This window comes from Ptychodera flava, chromosome 13 (assembly GCF_041260155.1).
Source record: "Ptychodera flava strain L36383 chromosome 13, AS_Pfla_20210202, whole genome shotgun sequence".
Classification (NCBI taxonomy): domain Eukaryota; kingdom Metazoa; phylum Hemichordata; class Enteropneusta; family Ptychoderidae; genus Ptychodera; species Ptychodera flava.
The window spans coordinates 35,805,910-35,829,553 of NC_091940.1; the positions used below are offsets into that span (position 1 = coordinate 35,805,910).

At 37.4% G+C, this 23,644-nt stretch overlaps 1 protein-coding gene across 2 annotated transcripts in view; it reads left to right on the forward strand.

The window, feature by feature from the left end:
- The first annotated feature begins 8,754 nt into the window (after nt 1–8,754).
- LOC139148303 (genetic suppressor element 1-like) overlaps nt 8,755–23,644 on the forward strand; it is a 123,260-nt gene continuing 108,370 nt past the window's right edge. For both annotated transcript variants that reach the window (XM_070719666.1, XM_070719665.1), the window contains exon 1: nt 8,755–11,154. In XM_070719666.1, coding sequence (XP_070575767.1) covers nt 9,028–11,154 — 2,127 coding nt within the window. In that variant the 5' untranslated portion in view covers nt 8,755–9,027. The remainder of the gene's footprint in view (nt 11,155–23,644) is intronic.

Genomic DNA, 23,644 nt, shown 5'->3' on the forward strand with positions numbered 1-23,644 from the left:
TTAGCCTTCAAACCCTCGCTGAAGTGATTGTCTTATTGATTCGGTTGGGGAAAAAAAACTTGAAATTTCAATTGTAGACCATGACAACTTGTTGGACAGCACCAATGAATCAACAGATTGCGACCTTCCTGTCTACTTTCCACAGCAAGTGTATTGTCTCTCGTTGAATGAACATCAGTAGTTATCCCATATGGGAGCCACTTTGACCCATGTAAAGGATTATAGATAATTTTTGATATCAATAAACTTATATCCCTCCCCTCCCCACTCCCTCCCCATCCACACAGACCATTGTAAACTCAGATCGTAGCTGACAGTACTCTCTTTAAATCATACCATATGTGGAAACCTGAGAATTGTTCAAACTGGTTTATACATACAAAGCAGCAATACCATCCATCCACAAGTGGATGAAAATTATGGAAAGATTCGGTAAAATATATCAGATTTGCAGCTCTGCTAACTCAAAAATGAAACAGCATAAACAAGTGCAGGTGTCCAATACATGGCTACACTTGCATCTTGTGTCTCCAGTAATTCAACAACACATCCCATATCAACCCTGTTGCATTACAATATATATGAAGATTTTACAAGAGTATGATTGACACACTCCAGTGAATGTGACTTACATGAGTTTTAGGTGTGTACCATATACCAAAGGAAGCCATTCTTGCTTTTAATGGGCCAAACCACTGAATTCAATTGCACCACACCATGCCCACCTGATGCAACATGGTATGCAACCTCACACTTTGCTGACACATGATTGCATAGTCTCATCAAGCCAACAATTTATACCTCATATTTCATTCGCATAATTGTAATCACTGATGGTCTGTAGCAGTCTTTATTCACTGACGTTGATGTTCTACATCCCAGTGAATTAGGAAAAGTTGGTTGTACTGAATGATACAATGAGATAATTGTGATCAAGAACAAAGAGCAGTACAAGTTCATTCAGCTTGATTCTGGACCACAAAATGGTTAACGAGTGCTCACCCATGTATATTATTGTACACTGAACCTTTGAGCTGAAGGGTGCAGAAAGGTGTCAAGGCACGATCCCATATTGCCAATAAATTCCCAAGGCATGTTTCGACTATGTAAACATAAGGTATTAAGTCATGTAACGTTTTGATCTAATTAAATAAGAGAGTCGGTGTCCTTAAACAGTTCCATCTGACGCTGTCAACTTTTATCACTGTCATGATTATTTGGACAGCAAATATATTTGCTATGATTCACCAGTGAATATGATTTGAAGATGTGTAAGAATTGAGTTTTGTATCTGTTATTGTATGAATGGCTATGTGTGGTAGTAAAGGCCATGTGACTGTTATTGTTACTATCAGCTATCAGCCACATTTTCCATCTGCTAATGTAGCATCCAATGTACAGACAAATCATTGCAGGCATCAATTAAGACATACCAGTGAAGTTACATTGTATAATTGGAAACAAAACTTTTATTAATGCTTTGTGGACACCATGTCTCCATATTTATTTCCATATTGAATGAATATTTCAACCACAGCTTTATTCCCAAAGGTGAGTCATGGTGATGGTACGTTGATAAACATAATTATTTTGTCAATTGCCAAAAATGGACAGTGTTGAATGTCCAATAATGTCTCCGAACAACAGTTAACCAAATTACATTAAATTTTACCAAAAATATCAGCTTCATGTTGTTATATTTTAGCTCCAATTTTCACACCTTACAGGTACTGTATGAACTGATAGGTGATTGACTGAACTCCAGTAACAGCTTACATTTGTAAGGAGCGCTAACAATCTTAAGATTTATTTAAGGAGTCTCATTACACAATTAGTCAAGAAATGAAATTTCATACCATATAGAACATCTTACACTAGATAAAAAATACGATGCAGTTTCTTGCATATGTTTAACTTGCTTGTATACAGCACCATGTTTAACTGTGTATCACCCATCCAACTAACCCATGTATCACATAAAATGAGCAACTTATCAGTGCCTTTAGATATGATATGGGATCATTTATCATTTGCAAAATTATTTTCTGAAATTTCACTGTATTCGAAATACTATAGGTAACGTGGTAGATTTTTCAGCCCAGAAACTATCTTTGGATGGTCACTCGTGCTGTTACACCAGGTAGCTTCTGATATGGTGATGGCTGTGTGTAGATGCCTACAAACCGTGCTAAATAGATTACAATGAAAACGTAGAGTGAATCAGGGATACGTTTTAAAATAAAATTAGGGTCATTTCCGTAATTTAGGATACTTTTCAATAATTATTTTCTTACATATATATATTATTTCGAGAATGACCACACTTGATTTCATAAAAGTGAGCAGAAATTACGCTCTGACCGTCATAAGAACACTAGAAATATGCTCATGAATTCACGGTAAATGAAGTATATTTTAAATAGTTCATTATTTTTTTACATCTAATTCGATACCTAGAATATTGAGGATGAGGTTTAGGCCAGTATTCAGATTTTTTTGTAGTTGTAGCTTGCACAATTATGGTTACTTGCGTGGTAGGTATTACAATTACTAATGCATATTCCACGACCGGGCGTTCTACGTAGAATGAAGTGATGGCGGAGACGACATCCACTTTAATCCAATTTAAAATCTACGTCGTTATCATCGTATAGCATAAAGCTGATTTCTTGCTCATTTCATGCGTTGTAAGCCCAAAAAGTATGTTTCCATTTCACTTGCCTTAAAAATATGGTAGGTCTGTCGGAAACTTTATTTATAGATTTTTACTTTCATTTGGGTGCGATCCATCAGAAAAAGGAAAAATTGGTAAAATCATAAATATATCGTTCGTTATTTGAAGAGAATACGAAGAAAAGTTTGGGGTCGGGTTTCCGAAAACATATTTTTTTTATTTCTCATATTATTTCTCATATACAAAATCGGGAGTAAGACTTTCGTTCATTTCCTGGTAAACATTGAAAGAGCTATTCAGCCATCAAAGGATCGGATTTTACTGGCCGACTGAATGTCTTATCACAGTTTTCGATGAATTTTCTTAAGCTGATTCTGGTTCGGAAAAGTATACTTCTGGCGCTAAATTCGATCAAATAATTGAGTCTGTTATGAACTTTTGTCTGTTTTTGTAAGTTACCGAAAACTATAATTGTAATCACGTGACCTACAGTGTACGTCTCCAAAAAGAGTAGTTCTAGGCACGAACCACTTGAACCCAACCCATTTTACCCATGTACCTAACTGACAGAGGATGAACCAACCTGTCGCTATGGAAACCAATTTTATCTATCTCTTTCGAACGCACATTGATTTTGAGTTAACGAATCCACTGATGATAAAGCGAAATCACAGTTATCCCAAAGCTATCCCTGTGTGTGTATATAGGAAAGAGTGGACAACGGCCCTGTACCTAACTCCTTGGCATCTCATAGCATTAGATACTCTATAATCATTTACTTTTACAGTTATTTAGGTTAACAGTATTTATTTATTTATTTATTTATTTATTTATTTATTTATTTATTTATTTATTTATGAACAAACAGGTTGCCCCAATTACGGGTTCATTTCATAAAGGAAAGAGAACTATAACAATGACAAAGAAAAACGAGAAAATCTAACACATCAAAAATGGACAATGAAAACAAAATGTAAACTAACATAAGAAAAGAACAAGGAAAAACAGGTTACACGGTGTATAAATCAGTCAATAGCTGAAGTAAATTCCGTTTAAAAGTAATAAAATTACCAAAAATATCTAAATTTTGTTCATTAAAAATAGTGTTAAAAAAGTTTTGCCTCCGTGATAAGAAAGAATATTTTAATATATTCGTACGATAAGAAGCAGGTCTAAAGAAGTGTACGACGCAGAGCTATATAGGGGGGAGTATAAAAATTAATCTGTGCAAGTACATAAGATATGTTGTAATTAGAGTTTACAATTTTGTACAAGAATGTAGTATCTAAAAATGCCCGTAGAAAGGAGTAAACAAAAAGAAACTACTTACGTTCTTCAATTTTATCACCCAATGACAACATAAACAACAACAAAAACAATAACATTAAACACCCAGGTTAATTTATTCCCCGTGGTTTATAATATACCGTTGCATACACGTCGCGTTTCAACATTTTCTACTCTCAATGATAATTCGGCCGTCTCAGCCGCTCTATTTCGCTATTGAAGAGAAAATAAACTTTACCGCATCCATCTTTTTCACTTCCGAACAACAGATATAAAAAAGCGAGGTTGCAGGCAGATATTGTTTCCAGGATGTCTCCGGTGCCCTAGGCAAACAGGTGGAAACATCAGGGACTGAAATCAATTTAAAAAACACGCTGAGAAAAAAAAGAGACATCACCTATGAATTTACGTGGAAACGACATTTAGAGTAAAACTGCACCTGTTGTTTTATTTTACAAGGACTTTAATGCACCATGAAGCAGATTCCTGTTTCCACGGATACACAGCTATGCAGAGAATAATGAGACAAGTAAAAATATCCTGGCAACGGCGGTAGATCTCATAATTTGCGCATCGGAGATGCTAACAACTGTCTGTAAATACCATTTGTCAGCATCGAAGGTATCGTTTTGTTCTGGAAGCATGAAGTTAATTTGGCGGAGACTGCTCTGCCGAAAGCGGGCATGATTCCTATGACTTAATTGCTCGCCGTGCCATAAATCTGGCCGGGCTGTCACTCCTAATGTCAGAATGTGTTGTTGGGAAATATCCTGGCCCGGTACTCTGCAGGCTGTAACTGAAACTGTACGGCCCTGTAATACACCTACAATAAAGTCAAGATCCATGAGAACCTACTGAGATAAGAATGTGACCTAAAAGACAAGACACAATTCTTGACAAAAGAAAGGTACTAGAAATCTCTCTCTCTCTCTCTCTCTCTCTCGCTCTCTCTCTCTCTCTCCACAGCTTGAAGGTCGGAATTGAATTGCTTACTGAAGCGGTATTAGTCTGGAGAGTCAACCAGTATTAACATGCAATAAATCTATGTAGTTTTATAGCAGCGATAAACTTAGACCTGAATGAGTGGGTAAAAAGAGATGGGGACATATCTTTTTACGACTGTATTGATCTGATGCATGCCATTTTTACGGCTTCTAATGGCTTGGGTAATGATCTTGAACTTGACTAGACAGGCGAAATGAAACAGCTTTTGACCGCCTGTGATAAATTGCCAGAAACTATCAATTGTGGCAAAGTATCAAGTTATTGTCGGCATTTTCCTTTTATCGATAACAGATATTAATATTGTAAGGTAACTTCTATAGTTGCAGTACATTGTAAGTTACTGAATTTGAAGCGTCGCTTTTCGGTGCAGCAGTTCCATTCGACACCTACATGCGTGCATGGTATGAAAATCATTCTATTGTTGAATGTGCACACAATAATGTCACACGAAAAATTATGAATTTTTTTAAAATGTTATTTTAATATCTGTGAAAATTATACTTTGATCGTCATATGTATGGAATGTTTAAATAATTTTTCTGCATAACCTATACGTGTATGTCACCATATTTTTAGTTCTTTCAGGACACAATGAATCATGATATGTACCATGCATTGTAGACACTGACGGTTAAAAGGCCTTATTTGTGATTTGAGATCAGTTTTATCGTGATAACAGCTACACGATGTCTATCTTTTTTTAAACTATGACCTCAACCAAGTTCAACGGCTATGGTTTCGGCTGATACTTCTTCATGTAATGGAGAGATGAAATTGAAAATTAGTGTCTGAATGAATGAATGAATGAATGAATGAATGCAAATTGCTTAACTTCGCCTTCCATAGTAGATGACGTTGTGAGGACATATTCTTTCCCCTGACGTGTGACGCACTTAAGTGTTTCTCGTCGCGGATCCAGCCTGCAAGGGAAGTCATCCCGGAAAAACGAAAGATCGCGTGACGCGGAATAGCGCAGCTCAAGACCACCAGCAATGGACGGGCTTTTGCAAGGCGGAGAAGTGAGAGGTAAAAGTGGGGTGGCAAATTTACAGATCTTATCCTAAGCCTTGATAGCGTCATCGAAAATAAAATCACGTCAACAGAGTGCAACATTGAAATTGCTCCCTGCTCGTTTCGGCGATCAAGTTTCATACCAAAGAAAGAATTCGTAAGGTTTTATGATTGATTGTAAGGTGTAAGCTTAAGAGGCTTTCGGTCAAATCGTAAAATCTGTTCCGAATACCAGTTTTCCTTTGTTCTTCAAAATTTCTACTATGAAATACCATATTGGTGTCAACACTGACAATTCACCAGGGATTCCGGGTCAGACTGAATTTGGGATTTTAAAAAATCGATCAGTCGGAAAACAAGAGTGCAGGAGAGAAGGGGAGAAATCGATGAACAAGTCATCTCTCGATATCATCTACGGTGAGTGGTTTGCGAGAATAATAACTGAGCCGTAAGAGACAGAATGAAAACAGGTGCATGGGTAAAGTGAATGCAGAAAAGAGCTTTTTACAGAAACTAGGCACGTCCACAATGCACGGTAACAGCTGGTAAGGCTAAATTGGCTCTCACAATACTCGTTATTACAGGTTCTCCGCAACTCGCACAAAGAAGGCGCGTGGATGGAATACAATTTCCATAGCGGAGTTAATATCTGTCAGAATATGTGATATGTGTCTTATTATGAAAAGTGACGTCCAGAATGTACATTAGCCATTTGATGTGTTGGTTTGTAGTGGTGCTCTACCTCGCTGAAAAAAAACTATGTGCACTTATTTTTATCATAAAGGATTCGTGTAATTAAGAAAAAAAGTTTGCATGTCGCTCACATGCTGTTACGAACTCAATAATTTTGCTTGACTTTTCAGAGATTTTTGGCGTTCTTATGTGTTTTTATTTGGACCGAAATCTGTCGTTGATGAAATGGGGCGCATTACATCCACTTGAGCGCTCGGTCTAATTTGGTTGACAAAAGGCGCGTAGTACACCTGGGTGAAAGGTTCCCTACACGCGCTGTTGAATGGTAGTCATAAAATATAAAACCCTGTAAAACGAAGAACAATAAGAACTGGCAGAGTATTTAACTTTTTCTTCTGTAAGCGGCGATACAAAGAAATAGTAATTGAGAGAGAGAGAGAGAGAGAGAGAGAGAGAGATATGGGGGGAGTCATCGATCATCTCCTTATAACTAACACGCACGTATATGTTGTTATCAAAAACTACGAAGTCTCGGTATTTCCCGCGATAAAAGTCGCAATAAATGATGAAGAATCCCTATGTAAATTCATTTTCAACAAGGAGACTACTATAGCATGAGAAATTGTCTACTGATTGGAACAGTAAGCCGTAAAACGCAGCTGACTACACCACAAGATATATTTACTCATATACATTGGTATTTTACATACCTCCGATGTCACTTTATGAAGTATAAAATTCTGCAAATCTCGGCAACAGCTTGCAGTTTTAAATTAAATTCCAGCTCATATGCCTTTTCGATGATTTTGATAAGTTAATATCGATATTCGGGAGACGTGTCCATTTTAGGGAGTTTCACTCCATGGTACAGGCCCGCTTGGAGATGAAAGAGACTTTATATATTAATTTTCTGTGTGTCAATATATAGCCATCGGCAGAAAAGTGCGGGAAATTTATACGCGCTTTGCTATTTTGAATAATGACTGCAGTGCGAAACACGTGCTATCGATGGCAGACAAAAACAAAACAGTGTTCATTTTATGGCACGTGTGTTGTATCGCGAATTTTGAAGCGACTGCACTGTGTATTTGGGAAGAACGAATAACAGAAATCTTCAATTGAACAATCGGGACTATAATAATAGGGTTGAGTATTGTCAAAAAGAACCATTTGATACTGTACCTTAGAGCCCCCTATCCTCGTATGCTATTGTTTCTGTTTGAAAGTCTCTCGGCCAGTTGTGTCAAAGCGTGACCTGCGTGACGGGTTAATCATAAATTGGTGGGGGAAGTGACATGTAAAATTGTACGTAGTATTGTCAAAATTTTGTTTTTACTGCACTATTCATGAACGGAAAGTCATTTTGATGTATATCCATTGTGTGGAACTGTAATTTCAAAGTTCAACAAAAATAGGTAAAAAGTCGCTTCATGGAGATAATTTATCACTGCCTTGGAGGCGCACATACTTTGTTCCCGTTATGTCATACAGAAACATGACGAGTATTTCAAGAAGTTATCGCAGTATGTTAAAAACAACCCCGACAGCCATGACCTGCAATGGTCATTTAGAAAAACATAAAAAACAAACGTACCCCCGAAACCCCCCAAAAACCTTTGGTTTTTAGTAAACAGGAAAACAATTGGAAATTATAGGTGTTCATTCTATACATTTTTCATTCGTCGAACGATTGCGTTTAGAAAATTGCAAATGCCACGTAAAACGGCTTTTAAAAATCGACCTGACTAAATACTATGACGGTAACGTCAGAACGACACTCTACGTTGTCATTGGTAAGCAGGTGGCTTAACTCACTATTGAATGTGAAACAGAGGTCAAAAGGCCCAAAATCTGACGATGTCACACGCGTTAACATACAGGCGCGCGGCTAGACAGTTTCGGCATAAAAAGTATGTTTTGGATTCATTTGTTGTAGATGAAAACTAACATTTTGAAGTCAGTCCACGGTTTCGCGAAAGAAATATTGCTTTTGCCTCCGCTGTAAAGAGAAGTAATCAGGTGTCACGCTGTTTGATATTCACGTTCCCTGGCCTATGTATAAACAAAGCATTGTGGGTCGATAGCTCGTAGACCAGGAAGAAGATATAGTTTGTCCTCTGCATTCAGCGCAGTGGTGATGGTGCGCTACTATATCGCATATTTGCTTGAGCTATCCGTTCACCAACGATGTTACAGATAAGAATCAGTCGAGAGACCGTTTCGCACAATCTCGAGGACTTTTGGGACTGACAAACACAACGTACTCTCGGTTGCAGTGATTTAAATTCACGAGCGTGAAACTGAAACGTGCGACTGGCCAGATCTCATCTCGAAGTGGCAGACGAGAAAAATTCGAAATGACGGCGGCGGGAACGCAGATCCGGTTGGAGAATTCCGGTTCTGGCAGCGCTGCAAACGGCAGCCCGTTCGGACATCTAGTATGCTTTGTCTGTGGTAGTGAGGGAGCGACTTGTCAACTGAATACTCGATCACGGAATAAAGAGCCGTTCTTTTCGTTCTTGGAATACCATGAGCCGCCTCCCGGTGCTCGACCCATCAACAGCGACGGGATCATCGAAGCATGCCAAGTTTGCTACGCTTTCTTGGTGCAACAGTGGAATGCTTTCGAAAGAACGAACACGCCTGTCGTAAAACGTCTATTCTGGTTGAAAAGAATCGGAGGGGGAGTACCTGGGAAGGCCGATCCCCAAATGCAAGTGAGCAGACAAGCCAGGGAGGAACTATACAAACTTAAACTACACGACGTGGACTCCCTGAAGCGACAGTATGAAACTGATGACATGAGCAACATACCAAAACAACAAAATGGTGTCCCGGAAAAAAGATACGAAATTCGCACCCCAACTCGACAGGTAGCCAACAAGGAGAAAAACCAAACCGTAAACGGCAAAGAAGGTAGGGGGATAGAAATTTGCTTTTGTTGTGGGAGAAAGAGGCCCAAACAGTGCATGAGGGCCGTAGACACAAGATATCAGCTGCAACTGAATGCAGGGACACCGTTCTACCCGACACTCCAACAGCACACAGCATCCCCCGGGGCGAAACCTCCTGACTTTAGTGGCAAAGTTCTGACCTGTGAGGACTGCGAGAAATTCCTTTACAGGCAGTGGCAGGTCTACCAAGAGAACAACGTGCCACTCCACGAGCGCAAATACCAGTTGCGGAGTGCTGAAACCAGTGTGGCCTCTCCCAGTGATGATCCTGGAATGTTGGCAACTATGGTTTGCTTCCTGTGTGGTATCACACAACCAGCTACATCTGGTAGATTCATCTATTCTGAAAAGCATACAGATGGGGATCCCTACTTTCCGTTCCTAAGAAGTTTCAAAGCACCGCCAGGCGCTATGCCCCTCTCAAACCAGGGCCTGACAAGAGTGTGCAGTAGTTGCAGAAAGTCCCTACACCGACAGTGGAAGGCCTACGAACTAGCAAGCGCACCTGAGGAAAATCGCGTGTACCAGGTGCGTAACGATGCATTTGGGGCCGTACCAACCTTACCATCCATGATAGAAAATGCCCCGCCAATGAAACCAGGTGAGTCAATGCAGGAGGAGATATGTTACCTGTGTGCCCAGTTATGTCTCAGGTCCAGCACCAGGTACATACACACACTTGCCCCTGATGAGAGAAGTTGCTATGTTATGTATTTCCCCTTTATCATCAACCTCAAACGACCCCACAAAGCCAAGGCCATTGATGATGAGGGAAGGGTTCTTTCCTGTGAAATATGTTACATATCTCTCCAGCGGCAATGGCAAGTTTACCAAGCTGATGGGATTCCATTGAGTGAAAGACATTACAACTTGCGTCCTGTTGGCCCGGGTGCTCATGGGATACCAGGTGTTCATGAGATGTCGCTCAGAGATTCGAAATCTTCAAACTCTCTCACAGCAGTGCTTCCAAGCAGTGTTAATCAAGCTAAGTATCAGCAACTTAGTTGTTTTGTCTGTGGATCCGAAACTTCCATAGCGGACAGGTGTCAGCTTCGTTCATATCCAAATAAAACATCAGATGCTACAATGAACGAGCCGTTCTTCCCATTCCTTGCTAGCAGAGATCCAGCGCCAAATGCCATCCCTATGGATAGTGAAGGGAAAGTGCTATCCTGTGTTTTCTGCTTCCAGAACTTAATGTGTCAGTGGGAAGATTACGAAAACTCTGACGGTCTAGGGGAGTCAAGTCGTTGGCTGAGGAGATACTGTATCTATAACTTTGTGTGTTACCTTTGTGGAAAGTTGATAACCAGAGACAAGATTAAAACATTGGATGTGCAGAAATACCCGTTCATTTTGGAGATTGAACCCCCAAAAGGCTCTATCACTGTGAACAACCTTGTCGTAGCCTGTGAAATATGTGAACGGTCATTAACAAGACAGTGGACAGCCTTTGAACATAGCCAAGTGCCCTTAGACAAACGCAGATATAGCCACTACTCAAAAAACAATAATATTGAATCCAGAGAGGTAAGTTATGATTTTCTTTACAGTGAACAATTCTACAGAAAAGGAAAATTTATTTCATTGCAGATGATATTTTGAAACTATTGGCAGAGGAGCTGATTTGAAGGGAAGGGGGTGTGCTGTATCTGAAGATGTTCACTGATGTTCAAAGTAAATTGGATACTGTGGGAAATTCCACTTGTCCTGTATGTCAGTGGCATGAAGGGGCGTTGCCCTGCTCTTGCCTCAGTCGACAATGTATAAACATGGTTACTTTTGGCATGTGCGTTCCTTGCCAAGTATATAACAATACTGATGTTGACTGATACGCTTCAGAAACTGGTTCAACGGGAAGTACCAACCTGTGTGAAGATTCAAGATAACAGGTTTGTATGAAAACAAATCAGGATAAAACACAGAACAGGTACATACAGTATTTGTGTACCTTTTTCAGTCTGTTACCTAAACCCCAATTTACCTTGAATTCAAACTGTATTTATTTCATTAGAGTAGCTCAATGAAGGTACAGTGTGGAGTTCAGGTTTTGCATGCATACAGCCATGCAAATGAAAACCAAGATATCTTCAGATTGGCTGCAAGGTGTTTGTCTGCAGCAAATGGTCTGTACAAGTTAGGATAAACAAGTAGAAAAGTTTGAAAACTTCATAAAAGGAATTGCAAACAGCACAGAAGCTAGTATACAAATGTGAAGGATCTAGGAATCTTTGGCAGTGGTATAGTGGTTGAAAAATAAAATATAGATTGTTTTGCTTTTGTCCCATGCATAAAACGAAATTAAAACAGTTTTGAAGGAGAGAAATATAAAAGTCTATTGTACTGTCAGTATGTGATGTAAATGTGATAAACACTCTAGGTTATTTACTAATTATAGAAAAAACATGCAAATAACTAAATGTGCCAATATTTTGCCCAATGTGCACACTGAGGTGTAGTGGTATGGTTTTTCAATCCTTATTATATTCTACTATCCAGTAGTACCTAGTATGATTGCTTTGGCATGGAAAGCTAGGCAAAATGACTTAAAGCCAGATATCATTCCTAATTAAAAAGTACTGGTGTCATAATTCAGAAAACATATTGCATTTTAACCATGAAAGAGGAGATCAAGTTAATTGTACGCTAATTCTGCTGGAAAAAAACAAAAACGTTCTTGATTGTTTAGAATTTGTAGAGGATCAAGAAGAATTTCACAACAAAGCAAATTCAGTGTTGATAAAGTTTGCAGAAGAAAGTCTGACAAGCTTGTTTTTTCCAGAGATTTTTACCCAGAGATTTAATTCAAAAAAATTTACAACAATCAAAAACGAACTGCAGTGTTGGAAGTGTGCAGGTTAGGCCACCTGTCAATTTGAGATGGAATCTGTCATAGAAATATTTATTCTGGAGATAAGAGACTTTATGTTGCAGGCAGTCAATCATGCTGTTTTCCTGAGAACTTTTTTCCAGAGTGCTCACTTTTCCACACATCCTTGTCACCAGTCAAGGAGTTAAGATTTATTTAAGTAGTGATTGCAACTTCATTTGTTTGAGTATTCAATGACAGCAGTCCAGACCCACAGCAATTGGGTAATTAAAATTTGTAAAATTTGTCCTAAAGGTTTAGGAAATAACTCTCACAAAACTTCCCAAAACATAGCTTCATTCAGAAATGCATGTCTGTACATTTCAAGGTATGGAGTTGCTGACTTCTCATTCTTGCGGACTTCTTATTGTCAATTTGGTATAATTTTAGAAGTAATTGTCAGTGAGATTTGTTTTCTAAACCTCTGTCAGTATATTTCACTGACAGACGTATAGAAAGCAAATCTTTAGCCCCACTCAGACTCAGTAGTAAATCAAAACAATTTTCTGGTATGTACAAGAAATATGCTAATGACTTAACAGTGGCTCGGCACACTAGAACCAGCATCATTGTTGATCCATAGTTGATTTGAGAAGCTATTTTCTGACGTAGAAAAACTTCAAAACGAGTTCTCTGTCCCCTATAATGTATGAACCAGCTGTCAATATGTGGATTAAAGGACCCAGAAAGTTGTTTTTAAAATGTACACTCCGATGAAGTAAGACTAAATACACATAGACAGACTTTGAAACCTTGCCGTCAGGATGATCAATTGTGTAGGGCATGATCTGTTAACTTTTATTTGTATTCTGTTTCTCTTTCCCATGAAATGGGTGTGTAAGGGTAGCGTTCCAGATGCAAAGATCAGTCCATTTGAACAATTAAACATTTCGATTGCTAACAGACTTCTCACTTCTGCAAACAGAGTGACATATGGGATACTCGTACTACCTAAATTATCTCATAATTTCTCAGGACATGGTGCAGCCATAGGACATAGATGGTATGGAAGTCTTTTTAACAGACACAAACAAGTCATTGAAAAGCGAAAAAATGTAGACAGATCTCACACATAGTCATTATTGAGTGAACTAGCACCTCCACATCCAGATTGACAAACTATTGGTTGATTTGAGGAGATTTGTCAAAGCTATGTGCTATACCCTGATCATTGTGTAACATTGAAAGCTTAGTGTTGGATTTTTAATTCTTCAAAAACAGTTTGCTCAGTCAGGTTTTTGGATTTTTATATTTTGACTGGGGACTTTTAGAAGTTGTTTCCACTTCTATGATCTTGCTTCCTCAAAAGATAAAGGAATATGATGTCAGTGAGCCCTGGGCTAAGTCAAATGAAATCTTTTTCCACATTTGAATCTGAGGTTGAGCCCAATGCAGCATTTTTCTCATTGGGATTTAAAGAGGTTGACCAACCAGCTGATCTTGTCACAGTTCAGTCTTATGCTAATTAACTTCAAAACAAAAGAACATACTTTAACAAAGATAGAATCCTTATAAGAGTCACTATTATGTAAATTTGCCAGCCAAGGAAATTTGTTTTAATCATGAAGAGCATTGCATTGTTCATATTTGTTGAGGAATAAGGTAGTTTTCACTCTTCCAAAACCACGCCATTTCAGCTATCATATATCTATGACTGATGGGTAGGGTAATGGTAACTGCAGTTGTGTAAAGATCAAAGTTCTAGAAGGCGTTTACCTGATAAAAAAAAATGTAATATATCCTGGTGTGAAGTGTATCCTGGTGTCAGGTCAGTTCTGTGCTTGTCATTAGACCATAGACCAGAGATTTCCATGATTAGAGACAATGAAAATGTACATCATTTATAAAATGTATGTAGATCGTTTTATTTGATGTGGAATATCATGTGTTTAAGTGTACATGTGGGAAATTTTATGTGCAATGGATGAACTTATTGTGGATCTCTTTTCAGGATATGCGTGTACAAATTCCATGAGGCAAAAACTAATTCCGGGATTATTGTTGGATTTTGTTCTAGCTAACTGTGTTCATGAATCAATACAGGTATTTGAGTTATGTACTTCTCCACTTTGCAATGTTATTTCATTGTTACATATCGTTTATAATGTCTCTCAGTACATGTTGTTTTGATACTTCGTACATGGACAATGAAAACGTAAGTATGCTCATTGAAATTCTTAACTTACGTGGACAAGTTTATTTTCTTGAGAGAGTTCTGGCTTTCAAGCTAACTTGGAATACCTCAGAACTTTTTTGCCAGGCGGCACTGTTGTCAGACTCTGATTTGTTATCAGATACACCACAAATCAAAAACGTACATGCAAGTATTTCTTCAAGTGAAATTAAAGAAACAGCTGGTATGTGTGGGGTGGTGGAGATCACACACTTAGTGTTCTTGTGGAACTCTAAATGAACTCTGAAATGTTTTGATTCCTTTAAATTGGGTTGTAAAAGAAAACACAACCTCCTATGTGATTAAAAATTAATTATTTCTAATTGTCAGAAATATCAGGCAGTTGTTAACCCCCATTTGAAATCAATTATACCAAATAGGAAAAACAAATATTTAGGAGGTGCTAATCATCTTTGCACAGTCTGGGAAACCAAGAGACTGTAAATACCAGACATGATCAGCTGGCTGCCTGGAGATTCTTGCAGCCGGTATACAATACTTTACAAGTGGCAAGTTCTGAAGTAGGGTAACAAGTGATACAGAAAACATTGATGCGATTGGTTAGCAATGGCGACACCAAATATTGTAGATATGTCAGATGTAAACATCTTGTACGTTTGTACTGGTGTTGTTTCTAGCAACTTTGTTTTTTTGTTAATTAATCTACATAATCTATGGCCAGGATCAGGAGTAATACTGATCATAGAAGATTAAATTTCATGTTTAGCATTGTCTTAGACAGGATTTTCCACGTTCATCAGTAATTTTAGACCACCGTCAAAATATTTGGAAAAAGTAATCAAGGTCGCAGTGTGACTTGGATTTAATATAATCTAAACATAGTTAAATACACTGCATACGGTACAGTTTGAGGTAGACAGTGTGTACAGAAAGATGTCTTAGAAAGAAGGAGACAGAATGGCCCACCCATCAGTAATCTGAAATCTCTCCTGTGTCAATACAGATGAGATTGCTCAAAGTCCCTGGGAGAGATTTAGCTATTTGCATCCATTCAATTTTCTTGTGCTCTAAAGAATGTCTTGCCTGATGCAAGCACACGTTATGGTGAAATATAATTAAATATTGCGTTACTTTGCTTATTTATCGTATGTCACTAAGATGTATAACTGATAGGGTGGTGCTATTTGTTAATGTCTTGAATGGACTATTTCAGGAGGATGTCAAACCACTTGCAGTTTCATAAGAAAAAGATTTTCATAGAATACGCAATTTTATGACAGCTTTCAAAAAACGAATGATGTATGATAATACTGACATTTGGATTATTGTGGTGTTAATGCAGCAAGTAAGTTGAACACAAGATGACTTTAGAAGATTAAAAATGAGCTGCTCAGTTCACCGTGTGCAAATCTGTCTCAGAATCTTGTAATTGAAAAACAGTTGGCTCCTTCTGATGTTCAGTAAGTAAAGCTAAAATAAATAAATCTCTCAGGAAATAGCAGGTTAAGGTGATATCGATGCCATCAGGACAAGCCTGATTTAATGCACTTGACTTCATCAACTCAGTTATCTTCTGAATCTGGCTCCTTTGCATGAAATGCCATACATGTGTGCCTGGAATTTTTTCTGTATCGCTTACATCACCGAAGTGGCCAAACATCACCAAGGGAATGATCTGAGTGTTGGCAGATGCACTTTGGAGCGAATTCCAAACAGTAAATTCCTTATTTGTGGGTCTGTAAATCACGTTTTTTTCTCTCACTATATTGCTCAGCTGTGAGCCTTGAGATGGGGTTCCCTTTGGAAGTCTTGCAGTGTTCTGTGGTATGGTTAAGATATAGTGGCAGTTGACTTTGATCGATACTGAGTGGTGTGTATGCTTACAGGTCAGTTGAAGAGCTACAAAGTGATCTGTGAGTAAGGATACACTATCCAGACATCTGTCGTCCATGTATTTAACTATGCTGCCAACTTTGCCAACTTCAAAACTACTCAAATGCTTAAGGTGGTTGGAAAGGCTATTTTTGCACCAATTCTTTTCTCAGAGTTAATGTCAAGTTTCAAGTGTTAGAATCAAGATATTTAGTTCAAATTTTCAGGATAACTCCCTCAGTTAATACTTTCTCCAAAGAATATAAAAATTGTATATTTGCAGCCATGATTTTGAAATACAACACCAGTAAATATTAAAATTTAATTTTTCATATTTTTTTTACATATTTGAATTTAATAATAATTGGATAGTATTAATATTACCAAATTAGTTATAAATATGTTGACACTATTTATTGTAAGATTTGTACGGCAGGATTTGTAAATAAAATTTGTTTTTATGATTTTACATGGGTTTATATATCAAAAAATTATTAAAAATTCTTTCAAATTTCAAAATGTGAATTTCAAAAAGTACATCAAATACAGGAAAATTGTGCCGTACAAATCTTATCTGTTACCTTGTTAATAGGCTGTAAAAATTCCATGTCCATATCTCATTTCAAAGTTGGATTAAATTGGTATACAATTATGTAGGAAAACTGTTATTCGGTCAAAAATGTTGAAAACAAGCCATATTTGCACCCCTCTTTTGAAGTCATAGAGCAGTTTTTTTTGGTTAATCTCACTTTTTACACCTCTTTGACACTCAAAGAATCTAAAAATGCATTTACAATGGCAGTCACTCACTCTGAATGCCAGCACCGCCTTGTCAAACTTTCCTGAAAAACAGCAAATAATGACTTTCCCTTTTCAAACATTTTATTAAAAGCTAGGGGACCTCTACCATAGTTAATACACTAAGGACTCCCCAACTTCTTCTTATTTGGTCAGTTTTTCAGAAGTTTTAACAGGCTATAACTCTGCAATGCCTTTGTGCCCAAATGTCTAGTTTTTTTTATTTCACAGAGAATGTTGACTACTTTTCTATTTTAATAGTTTTGTTGAAATTTATAACTGACGCTCTAGCCTTTCCAACCACCTTAAGGTTTCAGCAAAAAACACTCAAATTCTCATTTGATCACCATTTGGCCATTTGCAAGAAATCAACTATGTAGTCCTGGCCCCCGAAGACTATGATTTTGAATTATGCTGTTACAGTGTTAGAAATATGTAAACATTAAAATTTCTCCCCCTTCAAAATTCGAGTGATTTGAACCCATGCAAGAAATTCTGCTACGCCATGAATATGAGAATTGATTCTTGATCTTATGATCTGTGGATTTATCAACAGCCAATATCAAGATTCCAGATGGAACTGATAAACCATGTATTCAGAAAACATTAGTTTCTAAAATACTACAGAAATATATTTAATTCCGAATTGATGTGCAAAGTATTCCTTCATTAAGTTAACAGTGTTCAAAAATGTTTTCCATCTTTTCATTGTAAAAATCTGTAAAAATCCAAAGGCCTTTTCTAGAATAAATCAAAAGTGTTTCTCAGTCTATTTCACTTGCTATTTTCATAGTTTCCATACTGTTGACATTAAAAGTCATATTTCAAGAGCCTGTCAACTCCTGCAGTTTATTGTTAATAACAATACAACGAGCACAGGTAATTTGTCAGATTTTGACATCCTTTAATGCCAGTATTTTCCATCCATTAAGATTTGGAAAGTGTTATTCAGTGTGTTAACTCAAAGTGAAATATTAGTCACAAACACAGTTCATCATTATGTAGCATCAATTTTTTTCCTCTTGAACTTTAATGATAGCATCAGGGAGCAAATTACAATATTTCTTTGAAAAAAATTGCTTCATCCTTGAGAACAAGAAATGAAAATTCACCAACTAAGTATGTGTTTTGCGTTTGGACTAGTAGATGGAGACAACTCAATGAAAGGTTGTTGCGAAATATCTGTTATACACTTGAAGATGAAATCTCATGTATAGATTAAGGTTGTCAAATCATATTGTGATTTGGGGAACCTACCCCAGTCATGTTTATATCTCGAGTTACATCAGCACAGTCCTGCAGAAGGATGGTGATGAGAGAGAACTGGAGTGGTTATCTTGAAAAAAATGCAGATATTTCAAGTATTAGTCAGATAGATAAATTTTTAGGGTATGAAATTTGATAAATGACATCTTGTGAGTTGGGGAAACAGCTGGTGATTTGGAATACCATGGATCTCTCACATTCTGTCTGATAATTAAGCTGTATCGCAAATAATCTCTACAGATTCAGGCAATGTGAAATTGATAATCATGGTCAGAAATCTAAAAACAGATTTTCCCCTGAGATAATTTAAAAGGCACTCTGATTTGCTCCAGCATCGCGCTAACATTGGTAACCTTTGACCCAGAGCAAGTTAACAGGCTGGAGGAGTATCTTGATGAAATAATGCACTAGCGTGGCATGTTAATCTCTTTGTGACAATACATCTGTATACAAAGTTGTGATTGCTGTAGTGGAGCGGATGAACAGCTGCTTTCTCATGTACCTATCTGGCAGAAACCACTAGCTAAAGGGGGATGATGTGCTTTGATTTTAACATAGTGCAAGGAAAGCTGCATTTTAAACCATTTCAAAGTAATAAATTTTCTGAGAAAGAGAGTTATTAGAGGTGGATAACGTAAGAATCTTGAACCAGATTGTGTTTTGTATTGCAAGCATGGCATGTGAGACATCCTGTACTGACTTGCAATAAATCAAATTCTGAAAGTACAAATGGAGTTTCTACCTATTACAGGTATCGTAGGAACCTGCTCCCCCTACGTGGTAATGTCACATCATTATACATCCGACTGCTGTGTTATCTGTCAGCAAGTTGTGCAAGGGCTTTAACGTGCATTATGGAAAACGTGAGAAACAGAAAAAGCAGCCTGTCAACATGATTGCGTGGACTTAGGAAGTAAGATATATAAAAGAGGGTGGCTTTAGTAGCAGATCATTCAATTTCCGATGTAGTGAGAAAAAAGTGTTTTTACTCAGAGAAGAGAGTCAGGGACAAGTGACGCTGATCCGTCTTTTACTGAAATTAATGCTGTCTACAGTCCTTGCCATGTCTGTCTAGTGAATATCAGGGAGTAGCCTATCAAGGAAACATTGGCCAGTGTTGTAATAAAAGAAAGGGGGAAAAAAATTGAGAGAGCACATGGAGATTTGGACTTTGATGTGAATGAAAGTGTGAGTCATCAGATAAGCTTTCCAGATGTCTATTGATCTGGGATGAGATAATGCAAGACTGCAATTCGGATGCCGTGATAATGGATGATTGCAGCCTGGAGCGTTCAAAGAGGAGGGATTTGAAATGTTTGGATACTTGTTGAAGTTTTTTTTCATCAGTTCAATGTAATGGTTCAAGGGCAGGTTTCTTTCAAACATTTAACTTTTCAGAGTGTTGCTGTGGTAGTTGTCTCTTCCTCCATCAAGTAGGAAACTCTAGCCAGCAGACTTTGTTGATGATGTTCAGCTGGAAGCTACTTTTAATACTTAATAATCTTTCCTTTTTAAATCAGGCAGTATGTAAAAGTGAGGTATTTATATAGAAACGGTATTTGCGTGTGTTAAAGGACAGTATACCCAATTATTGTTTATGGCATAATGAAACCTCATGAAAATGTATATTTTTAAAAATGCATATGGGATCTTTTATTAGTGTATCAGTTATTTGACATTTGATTTTGAAAAAACGAAATTTCGTATGCTGGCAATTTTGAGAAATCCTGCGAGCTGAAGTAGTTCAATATTATATTAATATGTGAGGAGTATTGAAGCAATTCTTTAATTTCAAAGTAGATTTTTAAAAAAGCAACGACAATTCTCAGTAATAACCATTTAGGCTGTCAGTTACTTTTATAATTGCAAAATAGTAATTCCAAAGTCAGAAATTTTGATAGCCGCAGAGAAATCAGGTTTCACTAAAGACTGCAAACATTGTGCATACTTTTGATGAGAAATATTCAAAGTGCATGTCGAATAGCTCTCGTGAAATTTGATCTTTTTGTGGATGATTCACAGAATAAAATGTAAAAAAGCACATAAATTGCATCAAAACTCAAGTAAAACTACAACAAAACAAGTTGATGATGTCAAATAATTTAGGTTGAATATATAGTCAGTCGGCAAACATAAATGAATCAACATCTGCTGTTCTAGTAATTGATATACAGATTATAGTGGACCTTCCAAACCTGGTGAATTGAAGCCTTTGCAAATCTATGCCTGCCCTGTACATTAGAATTGACACCCCTACCTACCATCAATCATCACTGTATCACATCAGAACTACCGGTATGGTAAATTGTATGTACATTTTGAAATACAATTTAAATGGTGTTTGTGAGTCCTGTCACTTGAACTAATAACAATACATGGCCATTTGTTCTCAGTCTAATGTGCCTGCCTTGTTGCTCTTGATTATCGATACTCTCATGTTTTCAATAGTCACCTGAACTTTAAGCCTTGTAGTTGAAGGCTGCTTGAGTGTGTATTTTTACCATGACCTTTTTATGTTTTACTCAGCTTGTGTTGCTGCCAGACGGGAAGTTCTCCATCCCTTGACATCAGGGACTAATCTAATGCTACGGCATATTGCACTGTGAGGCTGTTCTTTGTGCTGTGTGTGCGTTAAGATGGTTCCCTTCTCTGCATATTGCATGATGTTTGACTTTCAATAGTAAGTTGTGTCAAGAAGTCTTTGGGGTTAATGGAGTCGAGGTGGATTCTGTTTTCCTCAATTGTACTACACTGTGTGTTCCTAATGCATGCTTGACAGTCGGGCTGGTTGCTAGAATTTTCAACTGCATAGTGAAAAAAAAATTGACTGGAGTCCTGCATAATGGATTCTGATTTAGCTTAATTGGGATTGCCATGACCACAATAGTTCTCTGACATGTGTCATTTTAGAAGTGGGTTTCCAAATAGGTATGTGCACAACATCTTGTGCCATTCACCATGGGACATTATCCTGCTGAAAGGGCCTGAATTGTGGAAAAAAAAAACAGCAACCACAATGAGGCTGCCAATCATAAATTGGCTACATTGTGTACAAAATGAGACGTGTCATCTGTGATCAAAGCTGTACAGCTGGATTATGAATGGATTTTCTTCTCCATCATTTTCTAGCTGACATCTGTCTTGTTTAAATCTATCTGAAATCAAATGCATTGTGATCCTGTTTTCATAAATATTTCATGTGTTTGAATGGTTGACAGATAATCTTTAGGGGGGAGTGTGGCACAGCCTGCTTTGATTTGAACATTGTAGTAGCCACAGACAGGGTCATTACCATTGCTATTTTACATCCCCCTCCCCCATCCTGCCCCTGCTGGTTACATGTGCCTTAAATGGTTTAATCTGACCTCCCTCCCCCAAATTATCTTCAGCTAGCAAACATGCACAAAGCACATCAATATGCTCACTGATGGTCAGAGATTTTTTGATTGTGTAGTCTCCTATTGACAACTATTTCCCCACCTTATGATGGTGTGAAGACATACATGTAGCCCTGGCAGCAATCTTTCTTACCCTTTTGTAGCAATTGTTTGGTTCTAATGCCATCGTTTTCAATAATTAGCAGTATACCAGGAACCGGGAAGTAAAAGGCTTCAAGACTGCACAACATGATTTATTCACCAGTGGCATTATGGTTTTGCTTACAAGTTTAGCTAACTTCAGCACGCTTTCCTTTGTAATCTGCGGTGAAATATTGGGATTTTCACCCACAGTACACTGTTCCCTTCCAGCCCATAGTAAATATAAATTAATTCTCCTGTAAAGAAATAATGCCATGATTAAATATGACAGAATCTATATTAGACAAACCACTTTCCCCCTAAATGACAAAGTTTTAATTGTGTTTATGGAGGGAAACTTCTCTGTGTTTTTGTGTGTTTGTTTTTTTCGATCAAAACTTTTCCTTTCTTGCTTCAAATTTAACTTTGTATCTATTGTTGGTGTCCACACAGATCTCATTCAGTGTGTTCAAGACCAGCCAATGAAATTAATACCTTGATAACCCCTGCAAAGGTTTGCAAAGTGAAATTGATAAAAGTTCTGTAATTTATACATTTATGATTATTCCATCCTTGCAGATTATAATCTTTCATAAAAAATAGACTTGGAAATTCAAGGAAAGGCTGTTTTCTACTCTGTCAAGGTGACTGGTTCCTAAGATGTCCATGTAAAAAGGCAGCGTACTTCCTGGTTCTTGGCCTATTCACCTTTCATGGTCCGGTGAAGTGTTTTGTTATTTGCCTTGCAGAGGTCAGAGGTCAATGTGTGTCTTGTAGTTATCTCTGAAAAAGTAGGTCTTTTGAAATGGTAACCCTGGGTCAGTGGAGTCATAGATTTTCAGTGGTTTGTTGGTTCAGTGATATGCTGATCATTGGCTTTTGACAGGTGGATGGCAGTATTGGCCTTTTTTTTAACTGAACTTCAATTTGATTATCACCTAGGGAGAAAAATTTGCAGAGAAGAAAAGATATCTATTTAAGTGATAAAGGATGGCATATTAAACCCTAATTTGAACAGTAATTATTTCTTACATTTTAATCAGAATGCTCAACTTCATTGAAATGCTGCTGCTAAAAGTTAAACGTCACTGTCCGCACATAGTAATCTTCACAATATTGACAGGATCACATTCAAGCTATAGAAAAAAGTAAGATTTCTCTGTCTACATGTTGTAATCTTCACAATATTGACAGGATGACATCGAAGCTACAGAAAAAAGTAAGAATTCTGTGTTTCACTGATAAGAAACTTCATTACATTGAAAAGGTGACATTCAAGTTACTTGAAAGTTTTACAAGCAATAGCAAGCAGGCTAGTTTTTACATGTATTTCAATTCAATTATGATGCATTGTCAGTTACACGTAATTGAAGTGAGGGATCAAAGAAGTCATTTTCTTTCAGCAAGTACTCCAGTTGATTGTCATCGGTCAAGTTTAGTCCATAAAATTGGTAATTGCTAAACTGTTTGATATTTGATTAAGAAAATCAATTGTTTAGATATCTGTTGAGTGGTGTAATTGGCAAAACATTACACCAGGTCAAGAATTGAATTGAAAAGTAC